This window comes from Alligator sinensis, unplaced genomic scaffold (genome assembly GCF_000455745.1).
Source record: "Alligator sinensis unplaced genomic scaffold, ASM45574v1 scaffold2188_1, whole genome shotgun sequence".
NCBI classification, from domain to species: domain Eukaryota; kingdom Metazoa; phylum Chordata; order Crocodylia; family Alligatoridae; genus Alligator; species Alligator sinensis.
Window position 1 is genome coordinate 29,307 of NW_005843669.1, and position 15,422 is coordinate 44,728.

Genomic DNA, 15,422 nt, shown 5'->3' on the forward strand with positions numbered 1-15,422 from the left:
ATAATTTGTCTCTTTGTGCTTATGCATTGTGGTACAGTCATTATCATCTGAGCATATACTATTTTTACCCATAAAAATCAGACTGAGACAAACAAAAATTACATCACATAGCCACATGTGCACCCACCGGAACTGGAACCTTTAGGCCCACCGCATCATCCTCTAAGACTTGAGTTTACAGAATAACTAGCAGCTGTATTAGATTCCTACTCTTTATATAGGTCAGCCAGTCGGGGTGGTAAGTCCCTGATTTCTACCATGGCTCATTGATAGGTCTTGAGGTGACCTAAGAGTCCAGTCCTTGAGTCACAGATCAGAAGTTCCAGGAGAGACCAGCTGCAGAAGTTGCAAGTCTTTCTGTAGGGGAGAATAGGCTTTAGGTAGGGATTTTTGTCCTTTTCCTTCCTCTACCCTTTCTTCTCTGCTTTGAGGGAAAGATGCTTTACCTCAAAGTGGCTGCCATTTGATTGAGGTTGCAGCATCACTGGAATTGGTTGAAATGGAACTGGGACTTAGATCGAGTTACTTTTGTAAACTTTATCCACATCTTTTTGAAAGATAGTCTATCTTAATTTAAAGCTTTCCAAGTGAGTGAGGATCCACTGTGTCTTGGTATTGTCCATTAATGTTCTTAATATAGAAATTTAATCTTAGACTCTTTAAATCATTTGGCATTTTATTTAAATTATTATATAATGTCCAAAAGAAAACCGTGTTTATATCTGAGAACAAAATGTGTCTGTACATGTTCTCACAATACTTTTTTTGTCTCCATCTGTCCTATCTCAATGCAAAATACATGATTCTCCTAATATTTTACAGATTTGAAATAGATATGCTTCTAAGTGTGTGACATTTCAGAAGTGTGTTGGTTGAAATGGGCATCTTTTTTCCCTTTAAAAATTCACTATGAAAGTGTACTGCTTTTTCTTACAAATATTGTTCTGGTAAAGACTCATGCTGGCATGGGTGGTTAGTAACAAGTTTACTAGCTGAACAAGTTTGCTCTGATATCCTGCACTAACTTGCATATCCACTGAATAGTAGAACAAGAAGATTACTTTAATGTAAATGAATTTGGTTAAATATGTGGCTGCTGCAGATCAGAGCTGTAGGCATCACAAACCTTTTTCTTGAAAGCCATGCAACAACTGATGGAAGTGAAAGCCAATAGATGTGTATCTCCATTATCCTTGAGATGCTGGATTAAAGAATGTATCGGTCCCCTACATTTCTCTTTAGTATCTCTTCATTCCAGTGGAATGGAATCACTAGGATCTCTGAAGACGAACGGAAAGTAGGAGAGACCCATGAAGATTTTCTCAGAGAATATGTTCAAAGTTACTGTTAAACTTGTCGTGTTGCCCCTGTAGATGCTCTCTGTAAGAGACTAGAAAGCAGTAGCAAACCTCAGAAAGTAAGCTGAAGACTACTGAAATAAAAATACTGCTTTCCCCAAGCCATGTATCTGATCTAGCTCTAAATGGAGCAGATGATGATATATGGAAATGTGACTCAATCTCCCAACGGCAGCTTTGCTTATTGGCATCTGTTCTCTTAAATATTACTGAGGCATGCAGCAATGACTTCGCTACTGCTAGCAGAATTGGCTCAAACTGTCTATGGAAAGCAGAGGGAACTTAAAATAATTCTTAGGGGATTTATAAATATTCATTAAAATACGTTTTTATTTGTATTTTTCCCTATTTTAGCTGAATTTAAGACCATATGTGGGAACATTCCTGGCTTCACCTTTGACATCCACACTGGCAAAGCTGTTGGTAAGTTTTGCTGAATATATTTTTGCCAAATAATGTTTTGCTGCACAGTCAAAACAATATAATAATACTACAATAAATAGCATATACCAACAACATATTATAAAACTCTAATTGCATCTTAAAGTTCTGATGAAATGATAAATTATGAGAACAGAGTTTAAGTATGTTTGTACATATGTGTACATTGTGTACATGTCACTACAATTCAGATTTACTTGGAATAGGAAAGGTTATTCATTTTAGTAAAATATTTGTATGAAAATATCTTCTCTTCATTCCCCAAATAACATTTGATTTTATTAGCTCTCTTCTTTAGCTGTCTTCCAGCCTTCTCTGCTTCGTCTTGATACTTTCAGAAAAAACAAACAAACAACACTTTTGAATAAGATTTTTCAAAGTGGTATTAGGTCTGTTCTAATTCCAGTATCCTGTTCTGACTCAGTTGTTTTTTGCTGTCCCTCTCCATGGTTGATAGGTACTTTAAATAATTTGGGGAACTTCTCCACATGCTAGACACCTTAAAAACCTATTACCAGTATAATGTTCAGTCTTATTTCCTTCCAACTTCATTTATCTTTCCTCTTGCACTTTGCTAACCAACTGTAATTTACAGTCCACCTTTGACTCTGGATCATCTTTTATTGGACTTCATATAATTTATTTTCATTGTTGTCAACATGAGGCTCATGTTTCTTCTCCCTATATTTATGTTTAATTATATGATGTTGAGTATAGCTTCTTCAGCTTAGTTGTTAACATAGTGAATCTATGATAGGGTACATAAAGCAATGCAGTACTGCATTTAACTAATGATAATTCACTTTCAGATATTGATGAATGTAAGGAGATTCCAGGGATTTGTGCAAATGGTGTCTGTATTAATCAGATTGGTAGTTTCCGCTGTGAATGTCCCACAGGATTCAGCTACAATGACCTGCTCCTGGTTTGCGAAGGTGATTTTGAATGACAGATTGGCTTTTATTTCTTTTTTATCTCCACAAGCATGTTTATTCTGAAGGGAAGTAGCAATGCACACTTTTTCTGCTATGAATACTTTAAGGGAAGCAGGTTGAAGGCTGTCTTTCAGTGACCCAGCTGACAAAATGTACTCAGGATATATTTATATTTAAGCAGTACCCACGTGCTCCAGCCAGTTTTTGTTACATTTGTTTTTAAGCAACTGCTATCTCTTTATTAGGATCTTTAACTATTTTTTTTTAGCTAACAGATCTTTTCATTACCTTTCTGAATGAATTTAACTTCCCTCATGTAAAGATTAATAACTCCCTCTTGAACAATTTTGCCAATGCACTTTATTCCAGACCTGTTTATCAGTACTGTTACAGGCTGAAACTCTTAGTCATGCCCGACTATGCAATGTGCTTATATGATGACTTAATTACCACACAGACTTTCACTTGTACCATAACTTCAGATTTGAAGTCTGGAGATGAAATACTGGCCCTTCTGAATTCAGTGGTACTTTTGCTTTGACTTTTAGCATCCTCACAGTAGCAGGCTAGAATACTAGCCAACCGCACCACCTATCCTGTTGTTTTAGTTAATTGTTCCTTTGGTTTGAGTTATATAAAGACATCTACAGTTTGTCAATATAGTAGACGGGGGCTTGACTTAATCAAGTTTGATACTTTCTTTAGCCTATATTTCACTGATGGAATGTCATTGACTTCAGTGAAGTTGTTCTTGTTTTGTCAGTGAGAGTAGAATTAGGTCAGTTTTCCATAGTTAGTGAGAATTTGCATGCAGATTATCCTTGAACAAGACTACAAGTGTAGTCTACAGTCCCGATCAAAGAAAATATGGTATGGTACCAAGCATTTGATCCAGGATTCTTGATATTGCAGATATTGATGAGTGCAGCAATGGAGACAACCTGTGTCAAAGAAATGCAGACTGTATCAATAGCCCTGGCAGTTACCGATGTGAATGTGCTGCGGGTTTCAAACTTTCACCCAATGGAGCCTGTGTTGGTGAGAAATTAGTTGATTCCAGTAGTTGCTGCATATATATGTATCTTTCAAATGGACATATTTCCTTTGGAGGTACAAGAAAAACAATTATTTAGTGTGTTTCTGTGCTTTCCTCTACGGTCATGCACACACATTTATTTTCCAGGCAAGTTTCTTTTTTCATAACAAACTGGATAAAATTTTAAAACAACATTCTTGAGGTCTCAGATATATTCTAACAGTAGTTTGACCTCAATATTTGTAGACAAAAAGAAAGTTCCTCATAAAGCCAGTTTTGTTATGATTCAGTTTTGATTATGGGTAATTTTGAATCTGGCTTTAATAATTATTAACAGATTGTAAAAACATGTTTGTGAAAAATGAATGAATAATAAAAATCAATAATGTGTACCATGTGTTTTATACTTTTGTTATAGATCGCAATGAATGCCTGGAAATTCCTAATGTTTGCAGTCATGGCTTGTGTGTGGACATGCAAGGAAGTTACCAGTGCATCTGTCACAATGGTTTTAAAGCATCTCAGGACCAGACTATGTGCATGGGTATGGAAAGCAAATGCCTTGAATTCTAAACAGTGGAAAATATCTAGAAATTCTGAACCATATTGAAGTTAAAGTTTCATCAAATCCCTAGTTCCTATATATCAGACAACTTTGAATTTCTTGAATAAAATGCAAAGTGTATTGTTTGGAATAAAATATACTGTGTCCCATTCTCCTCCATCTGGCCATATATACGCAGAAATAACTGTCTTAATATTAATGGGCAAACCTAGCATTTATTGTGATTAATTCCCAACTCCCAATATGCTGAAATGGTGACAGGAAAGAGCTGTTCCTGAGAGGTATGTAAATAGGAAAACAAATGATTTTTGTTCATGTTTTCTGTTTTGATTTTTTTTTTAATCTAAACACTGTATTGTCAAAAGGAACTAACTCATGAACGAATTCAGTTCCTTTTAGTGTGGCTGGTTGGTGCTTTGGACAAACGGCCAAAATATGTCTACTGCTGCTTTTGGTTTTCATGTAAATTCTGTCTTTAAATAGGGGAAATACAAATTCAGTTTCTAGACATATAGCCTGTGTTTCAGAATTGGTTCCTCTTATTTGTTTTACAATCATTTACATGGTGCTGTGCATCCATGAATCTTCCTTTTTCATTTTTAAACGGAATCATATGCCTCAAACTTTCTCAGAAGAGTAATTGGTCAACTGATTTTAAAAAACAGTAAACTTCCAAAGAGTGTTTATTTAGAATAGTAAATGTAGTAACTTTAAATAGTAGTTTTGGGGACTGAAACGTAAGGCTTTTAACAGTTGCTTATTAGGGCTGTGCGAAATTTTTCCAACTATTTTGTTTTGACACTGTTTCGACTCATTTCGAGCTCAAAACAGCGAAATCAAAATGAAACGAAGGGCTTTAAAACAAAACGAAGTTAGTCGAAACATTTTGAAATTTTCAAACGTTTCGAATTTCAAAGCAGCCAGGTGATGGGAGACGCAGGAGAACCAGGGCTGCGCTCCCAGTGGCTCAGCAGCCCCATGTGGCTTAGCTGGGCAGGGAGCACAGCCCTAGCTCTCCCCGCATCTCCCACTGCTGGGCTGCAAGAAGCTGATCGCAGCTCAGGGCTCAATTCCCCTCCACAGCACTGTGATTGGGCTAGGGAAGGGAACTGGGCTGAGTTCCCCTCCCCAGTGCTACAATCGAGCTAGGGAAGGCAACTCAGCCCAGCTGAGCTGAGGGGAACTAAGCAATCGGGCTCAGTTCCCTTCCCCAGCTCCCTGGTCCCAAGCGGCAGCACCCTGCTTCCCTCCCTCATCTGGCAGGCAGATTAGGAGCCCGCAACCCTGGAAGGACTGGCACAGCCCCCACAGCCCTTCTGGGGTTGCGGGCCCCCGATCTGCCTGCTGGATGAGAGAGTCTGTTTCGAGTTTCCCCATTATAGTCTATGGGCAAAACATCAAAACAGTATCACTGTTTCGTCGAAACAAAACGGAACAGCGGTTTCACATCCAAACGAAATTCTAAACAAAGTGCTGTTCCATCGAAACCTTGAAACAAGTCAAAACAGAATGGTGTTGTTTCGCACAGCCCTATGCTTATTGTAAAAAAATATCTCTGGGATCCTGCCAACTCTTAACACACAAATTCTAAAATTCCCTGCCTCCCCCAAATCAATAACCATAAATAGCATGTTAAATGCACATAAATCAGGGAGGACAGATAAGAACTTAGAATCTGACTAATTAATCTTCTCACCATTCTTGCATATGCTAAAAAATTCTTGCAGTATTTTATGATGAATTTCTAGTCTCCTCCTAAATTCCAGTGATCCAGTAGCATGGTTGCAAGTCCTGTTCCTGCTAAATCAACTTCTTTCGTGCAGTCTTTAACAGGGAAAATGAAATAAATGAATCTTATAGTTACCACATATTGCAGGTATGTCACTGGCCTTAAAAGATGATGGAACCCCAGAAATAGCTCAGAGATTTTGCACTTGAATCTAGTACCTACCAGTTCTCAAATCAGTGCTTTGTGGACAAATGTGTTTTAACATTTTAAGTCTTCTCTGTGGTTCCAAAATTTAAGTCACATTAAAAGACACTCTGTATTTTCTTAGTATTACTTTCCTATTTAAACATTCTTTGTAGTTGTCACAGGAATATGATGTGAAGAAGAACAGGAGAGATGGTGTCCCATATTAATGTAAATAGGATCACAGATATAAAATACACCATACACAAACATTGTGTAAACCTAAGGGGAGGCCAGAGGCACTCGGGTACTATACTGTTAACTAGTATTGGTATTCAGAAAAGCATTCTAACATCTAAAGCATCTGCACAGGCAGATTCACCATCCAGTTGGCTTAAGTACAAAGCAAACTATTATTCATTTTGAGTGTAACCAGAACAGTGCTACAGGCTGAACGAACCAAAATGAAGGGATTGTCATTGACCCAAAAGGATTACAGTGACTAACTACAAGGGACCCTTTTTTTAATGGGACCTCAAAGTAAATTCAGAAACCTGCAGCCCAAATGTCTGCAGTCAGTTACTGAGCTATCTCTGAGCTCCAAAAGCAATTTGGATTGTCCTTCCTGCCCACAGAGAAGTAACTAGGACTTTCTGTGTGCTGGGTAGCAGTGGGGGCCAGGCCAGCAACACTGCTGCCTGCCATTCTTGGGCCCACTCTAAGATGGTACCCAGGACCAGTGTCCTACTTGCCCATCCCAAGTTACACTACTGTCCGCCCACACTTAGCAGCAGCAGCAAGATTTAAGAGTCAAATTGTTTCATAGTTCAGTTTGCCAGCCTCTCTTCTCCTGTTATTATAACCTGTCTTATTGTCTCCCTTATTAAAAAAATGTAAACAATTAATGTACACAATAATATCCTGCTTATTTACACAAGAATATGCAAACTTCTGCAAAAATAATAAGTTCTAACATGTTAGTGTTAAAAAGCTCAGATAAAAGGTTGAAACTGACAATGCTAGCACCTTAACACACAGCTGGAAAGACAAGTCCCTTTGTACAAGTTCATTTCTCTCTGCAGATGTTGATGAATGTGAGCGCCATCCATGTGGAAATGGAACTTGTAAAAACACGGTTGGATCATACAACTGTCTGTGTTACCCAGGATTTGAGCTCACTCATAATAATGATTGTATGGGTAAGTGCTTTAACCCAAACTTTCCTTTCACTGCTACTACTTTGGGGTCGCAGCAGCTGCATGTAAAATAACCAATAAAACGAAAGTGAAAATCAGAAATCGATTCAGAATACTAGAAAAGATACATACACACTGCTTATCTGTTACCTCTGTGAGCTTTGGTTAATACTGTTTTCTCACCTAATTATTCTTTTTTCATGTAACGTAAAGGTTTTTCTTGTTCTACTCTTTAAAAATATAAGCTCTAATCTTTTGTATGGTTGGAGCTGTTTAGCTTTGCTTTGACAGTGCAAAATAGCCCTAAATCCAGTAAGTCTAGTTGCTGGAGCACTGCCTCTATGCAAGGAGTTTTTGAGTGGAGTAGTGCTATCACATTTGTTCCTGGCACCTTCTCTCAAGTCTGAAGATGTACGGGGAAAAGGACGTGCGGCTGACCCCTTACACCCAGCTTCTCCTGAACCCATTGGTAGTCAGCAAAAATTTTACCTGGAACTAGCTGAAGATGTTCATGGCTCTAGGATCAGGGGTTTCAGCTGTGGCTTAAAGTCACTTTTGCATCACTGCACACTCTCAATTAAGATTTGTGCAGAATGCCCTTCAGTTCTAGTAGAGCATCAGGGACTGATAATTTAAGTGACAGTTTACCCAAACCTATAATGCATTTTTCCTTTCCTCTTCCACATTGTAATACCCATCACTACATTAATAACTTGTCACCTGGTTATCTTAGCCATTAGTAGCTGAACCTTCTTCAAAAGCATGATACCAGGAAAGAGGAATTCAGTACAAAAAACCATATCAGTTGGTTTCCCAGACTGCCCTGTCTTTCTGAAATTAGTTCTTACTCAGAGTAACTGTTGTTTCTTGTCTTCTAAAGAAGACTGCTAAACTTCTGATAGTTTTGTACAACTACAGTTCCTGGATCATTTTATGAGAGACAGTTCCTGGACTAGAAAACAGGGTAAGGCCACGAACAGGCATTCATTTCTAGTGCAGGAAATTGTTCTGGGAGACACAGCAGTTCAGGCACCCGATGTGCAGCTGCCTCATCTTCCTTCTTTTCCATGCCTTCCTCAGACCAGTGATCAGTCTGGGGAAGGTGTAGGGATCAGGCTGCTCCACTCTTCCTTGTCCTGGGGGATGGGAGTAAAGAGGGCAAAGGACCCCACCTGCTCCCCAGACTAGGAACCCCAGCGGGGCTGCAGGCACCAGGTTTTTTGTTATTTGTTTGGGTTTTTTTCATTTAATATCAAAGCCAGCACCCATTACCCTGTACACAGGGAGCTGCAGATACAGGGCTGTCAAGTGCTGTGTGGGAATAGGGGGAGCTTCTCCCCATATTGATGTGTGCGACACTCAAAGTCAGCACCTGCAGCCCCCCTCCCAGGAGCAGAAGTAATAAAGGATAATGTCCCCACCATGTTCCCAAGCCCAGGGCAGTCCTCCAGCTGCTCCTCATCTTCCTGAACCAGACTGGCAGAAGAGTAAACAAACATTTGTTCTTGCAAGGGAGAGATCTTCCAGAAGGGGCCTGCTCCTGAGAAAAATTGAACTGTCTTGTACACTTGTCATTTCTACTGGGAGAATGGTGATTCTCCTGGTAGAAATGTAATGCTTGTATGTGGTTTACGTCTCTAGAGATTCCTTCCTTTTGAATGGAGAGTAAACTTTCATAGGGGCTGAATAAGAAAAAATGTAATAAAGTTTATTAAATTCCTTCTACTTCCAGAAAGGAGACCGAAAAAAAAGCTTTCACATGCATTTTTGTTCCAAGAGAAAACCAAAATACAGTTTATAACTAAATCTTCTAATTCCCTTCCCTCTCTAGGAGGGGAAAAAATCAAAACTTACTGCAGAAGAGAACAAACCCTATCCCATAAACAGGACAAAGTTTGTGGTTCACAGAGGAGGTCCTTTCTATCTGTGGTAGTATAGCTGTTGATCTGTTTCCTCTGAGTAGCCCTTAGCTACCTCCCATTATGGCTCCAGGTAGTGTTTTCACACTCAAGTTCACTCACAGTAATGACCATGTACACCTATCTTCCCAGCCTGGAGCCTCAAGGCTTTTTTCCTCAGCCATGCCACTGTCCATCCCAAAACACTGAGAGGTAGTATAGCCCATCATAAGGATATATTCAAATACAAATATCTGAATAAAATCAGTCGTATGGAAACAGAATGGTTCACTGAGTGATATAGTCACTGCTCCACTCGATCAGATGGATGATCCATACATATAGTTTTGAAACCATTACTAGATACTTCAGAGGAAATGTGTTTTCAATTTAAATAATTTATGCTTTATTATTTAAAACTCTCTCTAAACCAGGTAGATTATCTTTTCAGAAGATTTATCCCATTTCTTACGCTACCTGGCTCTTTTTATATTTTCTTTTCATTCCATCCAAACCCAACACTTCTTTCTTCTGCATTTTCCTTGTGCATTAAGGTATATGGCTGCATTACTGAAAGGGTGTTACGGAGCTAATTCAGCCATCTGAAAGTTGTCTTTTCTCTGTTAAGTTTTCCTGAACTAGAGAATCAGCATGTAGGAAGGAGGGTGATTTCATTCCAGCTGTAATACACATTTTTAAAAACCTGAAAATGACAAAGCAGGTTCAAGGGAAACTTGAGCACAAATAAAAATCCAGATAAAACCCAGAACACTCCAAGTAACATTTTTTTCTCTAGCATTTTCTTCTACTAACTGAAGTTAGTATCACAAAAAGAATCACTTGGCAGCAGTTGAACCTCTCCAGATGCAGTAGCTGAGGTAATACCACAAGTTAGAAATTATAATAGCCTATAAAGAGGGTGTTGTTTAAATAGCACATGTACCTTAATGCACTAGAGGGAGAGTTACTTTCCACTATCTGTCAATTGTTCCCTTGCTGCTTAAGATTTGTCTTTTCCATGGAATTATATATTGAAACTCAAATGTGTTTATAATATACTGATATATACTATGCCTGCATATACATTCTAATTGTTAGACCTCTTAGAAGGGTTCAACTCTTAACTGGTTTATTTACAGATATTGATGAGTGCAGTTCCTTCTTTGGTCAGGTGTGCAGAAATGGACGATGTTTTAATGAAATTGGGTCTTTCAAATGTTTATGTAATGAAGGCTATGAACTTACTCCAGATGGCAAGAATTGCATTGGTATGTATTAAACTAACTGGAGATTCCAAACTTTATCTTACTTGAAATAAACGGATGGCCATGTTTAGAAGGAAATATTACTGTACAGTCTTAATATGAGTGAAAATACTGAGAATGAAAAACTGACATTATGAAAACTGGTGATACAAGTGTGAGGAAGTTTTTAGAATAATGTCATTTGTCTTCATCAGCTTAGAGCAGAGGTGTCAAACTCACCTTGTGCCCCAGCCCAGATCCAGGCCACAGGGCTCCTTGCAGGCCAGATCCAGCCTGGGGCATGAGGAAGTGGTGAAGACAGCTCAAGCTCCAACCTGGAGCATGCGTCAGCAGTTTCAGCACAGGTCACATGGTGGGGACTGGCAGCCAGGGAGGGCCACAGAAGTGGTGACAGGTGAAGTGGCTGGAAGGCAAATGGAGCTGTGTCTGCCTTTGCTCACCCTCCTGCTGCTGAGTACCATGTCCATAAGGGCCCAAAGGTCCCTCATTCTACGGCAGGCCATGCCCATCAGCCACACCCTGCAACTTCATGTGGCCCACTGGTAGTCTAGCAGACCGGACAGAGCAGCTCCATGGAATGCATCCAGGCTATGGGCTGCATGTTTAATGCTCCTGACTTAGACTGTTAGAGAAAAGAAGTCAGGAGAGACATTATAGGCTAATAACATTAAACTGACACTAACTTACATCTGTTTTGTGGATGCCAATACTTTACCCCCTCATTATGTAAAAGTAAGGCCACAAAGAATTAATTAATTTCAAAATTACTGAATCTTTTTCACGTCTTTTTATTTTCTTAAGATACAAATGAGTGTGTGGCACTTCCTGGCTCATGCTCTCCTGGTACGTGCCAGAACTTGGAAGGTTCATTCAGATGCATTTGTCCACCAGGATATGAAGTGAAAAGTGAAAGCTGTATAGGTAAGGCTCACTGTTACAGTTGCTTACTGATGTAAGAAAGACTGTCTGGCGCAAATCTGATGGAAACAATACCTCACTCTTGCTGGTGAAAAGGCACTTTTGTTTTGAAAAATTGGCATGACAGGAAATGTGTAAGAGGGAATTAATAGTAGCCATTATCAGGTGGCTTTTTAACCAGCAGGGACATTGTTACACGATATGATAAGAGCAAAGGAAGTAAGTATTCAGTGCTTTTCATTAATGCAAAAATATTTTGTCAAGTGTTCAAAGAATTTACAGTGTTTTTTCTTCTTTTCCTAATTTTTTTGTTCCAAATGTCAATAAAAAGAGACCATCAACTGAATTCATACAGCATTTACAAAAGTTGTACTCTTTGGTAAACAATACAAGAAGACGCTCTCAGAGGTGTCTCATGTCCAAGAACTATGAAGTTTAAAAATCTTGATAATTGCTGTTGAGCTTGTTTTCTTTATAGAAGGAGTTTTCTAAATCAGCTTATTTTAACAGACATTTTCTGTTTTTGAGATGTGTAGAGCAAAACAAGTCCTCGTATCAGCTTATTTATTGCAGTCTCAAGAACAATATTTTTCAGAACCTTGTTAACAATTAGTTCAGCACTTGAATGTCACTTGCTCTTTTATGTTTTCTAAAAATAAATGAAAGAGTTCTGTTTCAGTGCAGCAAGAAATTGAAATCATAGTTACTAAATCAGAAACAATGCAAGTTACAGTGCTCTTCAACACAACAAAGACAAGGACTACCATAAACCTAGAAGTAAATCATAATTAAGTTCAGATTAATCACATGATACCCTCACTCAGGTAGAACTTCCACTGAGGTTATTGAGAAGTTTGCCCATGTAAGAACCAAAGAAAATCATGGTAAACATGTCAGGATTTGGTTTATAACAATTTAATCTTTCTAAATCCTGGACAAAGACCAGATCTTATCAAAGACTTTTCCTCTTGAACAGTACAGAGTATTTTCCAAGCTCGCAAGTTCTCTCATTCCTGTGTATCATTCCACAATGTTTGGTTTGCCTGCCAATTTAACAGTTTCTTTTGGCAGCTGCTGTTCCCTATAATTAACAGTTGTGTTTGAGACTAATCCACATAATCTATGATTGTGAAATCATGAATTCAAAACAAAAACTCAAATCCCATGGATTAGTACTGTTTATGACAATTTTTAATATCCTTTCAGTATCTCTAATGTTTTATTATGGCAACACTATACTAAGTGCCCAATATTTTCTTTGACCAACTTAAGGTTCTAGCAAACACTGAAATCAGAATTCTGGCTTTCTTTGGTGTTGTGTCCAAGGTAGTATAACAATACTTTGTGCAAGTGTGATTCTATTTATATCTTGATTAATATTCTTTCAGGCCTTGTAATCTGATAATCTGCTTTTCTTAAGTGCTGGTATCTTTATAATGAAATTTCTCACTTTAACATGTGTTTGTTAGTACTGAATTCAACTCTGCCACCTGTGCAACTGAAGTTAAGCATGTGTGAATGAAGGCAGAATGTATCGCTCCATATGGTATAAAGTCTGGTGCAATTACAGTGTCTTTAATTATCACCATTTAATTATCTTTCAAATGCATTATTTACCATCATTCTCTCAAGCTAATTAGCCTGCCTTGGGAACAGATATAACTACACTGCTACTGGTTCTCGGGGGCAACCCAGTATGCCTGAGGATAGTGCTACTTGGCACAGTTAGTTTTACCATATAGATGCGACTCCTGTGACCTTACTACTAGGGGTGTGCAAAAAGGGCCCTATTTGATTTGGATTTGGCCCAGAACAGGGACAGTGATTCGATTCATTGATTCAGATTACTGTCCCTGATTTGATTCAGCCGAATCCGAATCTGAAGATTTGATGCTGATTCAGAGAATCAGTGATTCGGACATGCACACAACTTTAAATGTTTTTTCTACATACCTCAAGGCACCAGGCACAGCTTGTGATCGCTGCGATGCTGGGGCAGATGAAGCATCCCACAGGAGTGCAGGGGAGCCCCCCACATGCTTGGCGGCGAACCCAGAAGTGGACCAGAAGTACTTCCAGTCTGCTTCCAGGTTCGCCAGGAAATGCTCTGGGGACCCCCCACACACCTCCCCAGCTCAGTGATCAGCCTCAGGGGGACCCCAAGGGGATCCCAGGTTCCCTTCTCCCCCCCCAGACCCAGGAGGCACCGGTTGCCACGCTCCCCAGCAGACCTGGAAGTGGACCGGAAGTGTTTTTGTGGACCTCCTGCACTCCTGTGGGGTACTCAATGTACCCCAGCATCTCAGCACTCACAAGCCACCTGCTATCTAGAGGTATGTGGAAAAAACATTTAAAGCTGTGTCTACGTCCAAATCTCCGAATCTTTCCGAATCTCTCCAGATCAATTTGGAGGATTCCAATTCAATCTGAAGAGATTAAAGGGTCCTCTGATTCGATTTGGATTCAGAGATTCGGTGACCGAATCTGGCCGAATCTCTGCCGAATCAAATCGAGGACCGGAGCTTTGCACACCCCTACTAAATGCTAATTAGCATTAGTTGGTCAGGTTTTTCAAATGGCTGTCTGATATCCCTCATAGAGTGTCCAAAGGTTGTGGGCCCACACTGTTTATTGAAAGAAATGGAACTCAGTATCTTGTTTATAGACTTTTTAGGTATCTCTTAATGAAATGAAATCAAGATAAAATTAGCAAAACAATATCAATAATATTAAAATAAAGAAAAAATAAGAAAAAATCATTGCCATAAGCAAATAGGAAGTAAATCAGAATTAAATCTGCATAGCAAATAAATCAAGTCAGAAATATGTTTACAGATTATCCTGTAAGGTTCTATAATGTCTGTAGGCCTGTGCATTCGGCAGGTGCTTTAAGGAAAATATTGTGAGGGTGTGGAGACGTACACAGAGCAGATAAACTGTTCCTAAATGTCACTGGTAGAGAACCAGTCAGGGTGTGGGAATGAGCTCACAGCCCACCAGGCTTCTTGGGGGTTGGGGGATTGCAGTGAGGTGGGACAGGGAGAAGAGTGCTTGTGCCCCGGCTTTGGGCAAGCATGAGTGACCTGTGGCTGGGGGCATTTTCACTATTCTACTTTTGCTTGTTTCCTAAATATAAGTTCAGTAAACTTCAATAGCCTGTAGATGATCAAAGTCTGCAATGGGCTTGCCTGACTTGGGGGTGAGGGGTACTTAGACCCATGCGTTTTTGCTCCCAGGGGCTGAGGGATCATGATAATGGGTTTCAGTCAAGTAGGGAGCAAGGACATTGCTGTGGGGGCTGAAGAGCAAAGCAGTGTGGAATGCCTGGAGGACAGAGCAGACCCATGTCACAGAATGGTTGGTATCCATACAAAATACTGGATCAGTTCTCAGTGAACCAGGTCAAATTCATACTTGATTTTCAGGTACAATTTTGAATAATTTCAGGCAGATTTAAACTAGTTTAACAGGCTTGTATGTCCATCCGCTTCAGATTTAAACCACATTTCAACCATTCAAAGTGTTATACGTGTCCATGCCCACAGTTGATAGTCTGTCCTCCCCAGAAAAGACAGGTAATACCAATACATTTACCTTTTGTTCAGAACTAATTTAAGTGTGTGTGCATGTGTTGTACTGTTTTGGTTTTTGGTACATCACAGCTTCCCTGCAATCTGCACTAAATTATGGCACTCTGTAGTCTAAAAGGGTTCCTTAGAAAAACATCAGACTTTCACCTCCCCATTAATCTCAGTTTTAGCTTCTTAATTTCCTTTGGCCACAATGAGTGCCAGGTCTTGTAGGCAATGAGTTGGGAAGCATTGTAGCTTGTAATCAGACAATGAGTTGGGAAACATTTGTAGTTTATAATCAGACATTTCTATAGTTCAGTCTTCCT

General features: G+C 39.3%; 1 protein-coding gene across 1 annotated transcript in view; it reads left to right on the forward strand.

Annotated features, from left to right (window-relative positions):
- LOC102384668 (fibrillin-2) overlaps positions 1-15,422 on the forward strand; it is a gene marked incomplete at its 5' end in the record, with an annotated part of 62,765 nt that overhangs the window by 28,698 nt on the left and 18,645 nt on the right. The window contains 7 exons of the mRNA XM_006039061.2: positions 1,713-1,781; positions 2,609-2,734; positions 3,647-3,772; positions 4,189-4,314; positions 7,330-7,446; positions 10,481-10,609; positions 11,408-11,527. Of these exons, the coding sequence (XP_006039123.2) occupies positions 1,713-1,781; positions 2,609-2,734; positions 3,647-3,772; positions 4,189-4,314; positions 7,330-7,446; positions 10,481-10,609; positions 11,408-11,527 (813 nt within the window). The remainder of the gene's footprint in view (positions 1-1,712; positions 1,782-2,608; positions 2,735-3,646; positions 3,773-4,188; positions 4,315-7,329; positions 7,447-10,480; positions 10,610-11,407; positions 11,528-15,422) is intronic.